A 4,977-nucleotide genomic window follows, 5' to 3' on the forward strand; every position below is an offset into this window, starting at 1 on the left:
TAGTTATAAAATCTATATAATATTATATTATAACAATAGTTATAAAATCTATATAATATTTCTCAATGATTTATATTAGAAGAATAAAAATCAAGAAGATACCTGCCAGATAAAATACAAGGGATGTTATAGTGTGAAATTAAAGAAAAAATAAATAATAGGTTATTATTTTTATTCAAAGAATCTAGCTTCTTTTAAATTTTATATCTTTAATTGAATTTATAATTTATTGTGTAATTATATAGCTTTCAACATCATTCTGGAATATAAAATGGAATGAATATGGAGAGCATGGTCATAATAATTACATGATTCACAGAAACAGTGAAAAATTTCTCCATCTACATATAGAACCTGTGCTGAGTATAAGTTGAGTAGGTTATATTCATGAAATTTATCCCTCAAGATGCTGTTGGTTTGGGATCAGATTTGATTGGCAATCTGTGAAGGAAGTGTTCCATAAAAATCTAACCCCTTCATAACATTTATCACTCCTTCAGGAAGCGAGATTTTCTATTTTTATAATTTATAATTTATGGAGATAAATTAATGGGACTTTTAGGTGAGAAAATGTAAGATATGTACTACACTAGACATTAAAAAGAATTTCAGTTTGAGTAACTTAAAGTCTGAATCTAATTCAGAACACTGACTTTCTTAAAAGTATATTACTCCCAGAGTAGATTCAAATTAGGTCACTATGTTCGTCTCTGTTTCCCCACAGAGTTTCATAAAGTCCAATATTGCTTTTTACTGGATTGGACTCTTCTACAATAAAGATCATCGTGCCTGGGTGTGGGAGGATGGCTCTGCTTTCTCCCAAGATCTGTAAGTTTCTGGCAGTCTGAGCCTTTTCTGTTCTTTATGAGTTTATCCTTAGATCTGACCAGAGAATGTAATATCTGGGAACACTGTAGCTAAAATATCCTGTCTGGAGTCTGAGAATACAGAAAAGAGAGTAGATACAAGAGAGTAACAATTTCAGCCCCATCTAGAACCTCTATGTGAAATGAAGTTGTTGTACTGTGACCAAAAAAGAGCTTTTGACCACTTTTTTGTCTTGGTACAAGCACTTGGATATGTTGTACATATACAGATGCTCACACACAGAGAAACTGTCTAGGAAAAACAGGATAGCCATTATAGTCTTTATTCTGGGAAGATTAATATTCTTAGCATCCTCATGTTTCAAGTATTCTGGACTTATTCTTTATATTTTTGTAATCTTAGAATCTCATTTTTGTTTATAAACATGGTGCTTGAAGCATCATTTATGACAAATGTTCCGCTTTGATTTATTTTTCTAGACTAAATTAGTTAAATCTTTAAAGAAAATAGAAGCAAAGTTTATCATATATCAAAACTATTAATAACAATGGCAAGAACATAAAATGGCTTCACTGCTTCTGATTATTGAGACAATAACTAAGTTTCTATAATATTGTATTCTAAATTCAAGAAAACCATGCCTATTGAATAAAAAAAAATACAATGACTCAGTCTGTTAATTATTCATTTGAATGCTTCTAAAAGTTTGACATTTAATAAAAAAATTACCCCTGAACATTATCATTTCCTTTTCCTATATGCTGACAATTTATTTTTCATTACAGATTTTCACTCTCACAAAATTTAAATATACAGAAGTGCATAGCATATAACCCAAGCAAAACTGTTTCGGAAGACTACTGCAGATATAAAAATCATTTTATCTGTAAACAGCAGCTTTTTTAAGTGTATTTTTTTAAGTTAAAAAGGGTGAGCAGTAAGGTCCAGTACTACTAAGAATGGTAAGTTTATCTCATATTATTAATAGCTATCTACTTATGGGATCTGTAAACTATTTCACATTATGTTTTATTATACAATTTTCATATACTTGAAACAATGTGTTTTAAAGTTGATAAAATTTATGTACTTACAAGTAAAATTATAAAGCATGAAGATAAAGAATTTTATGACTTTTGATTTATTACATATGTTCAATATTGTATGTAATATATTTTTTCATATGTATGTTCTTGTGAATTTTCTCTGCAGAAATTTAAATAAAACAACTTACATCATAAAATATATATCAACATCATTTCAGTCCTCTGTATGACATACTAATTGGGAAGTTTCATCCCTACCTCACTTTTCTGAAAGTTAATTCTTTCTGGATATCTATCCACCTATATGTTTTAATTTAGAACTGAAAGTGCCATAGGACAGTTTCCTCATGTGTGTCACCTGGCTTCCCAGGGGAACACACTGAGTGCTGTAGAACAACTGTAAGTCTTTGGCCAAATATGTTGTTCTTGTGTGTTTGCTTTCAGAGTTTGCAAGGGTAAAGGGACTCTAAGCTCTCACATAAATTTACAATATTGATTTTTTACTGCACAGATTTTTCTTGCCTTACGCTCATCCATCAGCAAGAGTCGCTTGCAGTGAGGATCTTAATCTCTAATCAATTCTAAAAACTTTTTCTTAAAAGTTATATGTAAAATATTAACAATTCCCTTGTTTTGTGTGTGGGAAAGGGAGCAACCCATTTTATTGAGGGTTTTCTGAATGTATCAAAGAAAGACTGGAAATATAATGAGATTTGATTCTATGACCCGGATGATATTCCTGACCTCACAGATATCAAAATCCTCTTTCTTTTTTTTAACTGTTACATATACATCTTTAAAAAATCATATCGAAATCTCTATTTGCTATCCTGTTTTATATTGCACTTAAATCATAATAATTAAGAATCCAAATTGAAATTCAACATATAAACAGCCAAGAAGAGGAAAAGACCTCTTATTTTTAAATATTGAAAAACATAAATATAATAGGACCATGACCTGAACTGTTTACATTTTTGTATAAAGATTGACTTAAGAAATGCACTTAGGTTATGTTATAAAAAGCAAAAGATGAAATAAAAATCTTAAAACATTTAACTTGCATTAAGAGAAACTGCATTGTATTACCAAGTATTTTACATGTTTTGGCTTTGTTCTCCATGTGATTTCACAATGATATATTTTTAACTAAAAATGTGAAAATGATGTTAATAAGTTTATAAAGAAATCAATAGTTTTCTGTCCCATTATCTTATCTTTCTGTCTTCCTTCCATGAAGCCAGTTCATCTAGGTTTTTGCTTGTTTGTTTGTTTTAGTTTGTTTGTATCCTGCTCTGGGTAGGTTTTCTCTGTATGAACTAAGGATAGTCTCTCTTTATAAAGTTTGTCCAGGATGAATCTCAATTGTTTTCATTTAGCCACACACTAGTATAGGTTCAAATGATTACTTTCTACATTGTCACGCTATGAGATGTCCAGAGCCCAATATGCCTTTTTATTGAGAACTCATGAACATTCATTACAGTTGCAAGAGCAAAGAAGAAACAGAAAGTGAGAAATATGGCAGGTTTTGTTCAATTTCAGAGAATAATCTATGTCAAAAATTTGCCCCCTCTCCCCAAAGAAAAAAATTCCTATTGCCGCCCAATTATAAAGCTCAGAGGTTTTTTTTAGCTTCCGTATCATCTCAGAGTACTATGGTGGAAAGCTGTGGCTTCAATGGAGGATATAGCAGTGTCTTTCCACAGCATGGTCTCATCATACTAGTTACTTCTCAGTTCAGAACCATCAGAACCATTTCATTTTTTATTACTGTTCTTCTTACTCTTACCTGCATTCTACATTTTTTTTTTAATTCTGAAAATAGCTGTGTAGGCTTTGAGATGAGAAAGACTTCTTTTATAAAAGTCTTTCTACAAAACTATCTTTTTTTTTCCTTCTGACGTCAGATTTCTGATATACTCTCTGGGGAAAGATACATTGTTTTTCTTCTTATGCTCTTTAATTTTTTCTGTGAAATGGGCTAATGTATATGGAAGGACTAGTTGAGTGTCTATATCAGTGCTGGATGTAAAAGGTAGGAATATCTAAGAAACACATAAAGTGAAATGATATGGCCAGTTGTCAGTTTATATTTCTTTAATTTTATCCTGTTACTCTATGTGTATTATCTTGAATGTATATAATACATGTTACAGACTGATACATAACAAGCTATGAGAAATTTAGAAACTTAAAACTACACACGTTTCTTATCTCATATTATCTGGATCAAAAACTGAGCATGCCTTAGTTTTTCCCTTTATTTGTGGTTCCACAAAGCTGGAACCAAGGTCTTGGCCAGCTGTATTCTCATTTGAAATTCAGAGTCCTCTTCCAAGTTCATTTGAGCTGTTGGCATAATTTAGTTCCTTGTGGTTGTTAGCACCCAGAGTCCACGCCCTTCATAGGCAGTCACAGCATGGCCTCCTGCTTATTCAAGGTCACTGGAGAGCATCTCTGACTCATCTCTCTATCTGGTCTGTACAGTTTCTTTTAAGTGTTTTCTGAGTAGGTCGGTTCACTCATAATATTTCTTTCAATTAACTGAAAATGGGCTAATGTAGAATCTTAATTACCTCTGAAAAATAGTCTCATCGTTGCCATTTCCTGTATTCTAATCATAGAGTATCATCCTATGATGCAGGCATACCTTGGAGATACTGTAGGATTATTTTCAGACCACCTTCATAATCAGGTAGCACACACAAACACAAAAAGCCTAGCTGTAATCTTTTTGCTGGTGGAGGGTCATGCGTTCCATTTATAAAAAATGCTATACCCGAAAGGTGTAATAAAAAGAAGTTCAAAAAAAGGAGGTATACCTGTATTGACAATCTCACTGAAACTAAAGGGGACGGGATTATACAGTGCTACGTGAGGGTATGGGAATTTGGGGTGACAGTTTAGAGCTTTGCCTACCATACCAACAAACCCTTAAAATTTGTTTAAATTGCTACTTCATAGTTTATTAAATTTAAACACTGCTTTTTCATTTCTGATAACTAGGAATTTAATTCACATACGTCAGGATGAAGAATCTTATTCTAGTTACCCTCACATATTTATATTTAGTTTGTTCTCCCCGCCCCCCCCCCCCCGC

At 32.0% G+C, this 4,977-nt stretch overlaps 1 protein-coding gene across 1 annotated transcript in view; it reads left to right on the forward strand.

The window, feature by feature from the left end:
- Window positions 1-1,734, forward strand: part of KLRD1 (killer cell lectin like receptor D1) — an 8,024-nt gene extending 6,290 nt beyond the window's left edge. The window contains exons 6-7 of the mRNA XM_015585503.2: window positions 725-828; window positions 1,614-1,734. Of these exons, the coding sequence (XP_015440989.2) occupies window positions 725-828; window positions 1,614-1,734 (225 nt within the window). The remainder of the gene's footprint in view (window positions 1-724; window positions 829-1,613) is intronic.
- Window positions 1,735-4,977: the final 3,243 nt, after the last annotated feature.

The sequence above is a fragment of the Pteropus alecto genome, unplaced genomic scaffold (assembly GCF_000325575.1).
Source record: "Pteropus alecto unplaced genomic scaffold, ASM32557v1 scaffold172, whole genome shotgun sequence".
Classification (NCBI taxonomy): domain Eukaryota; kingdom Metazoa; phylum Chordata; class Mammalia; order Chiroptera; family Pteropodidae; genus Pteropus; species Pteropus alecto.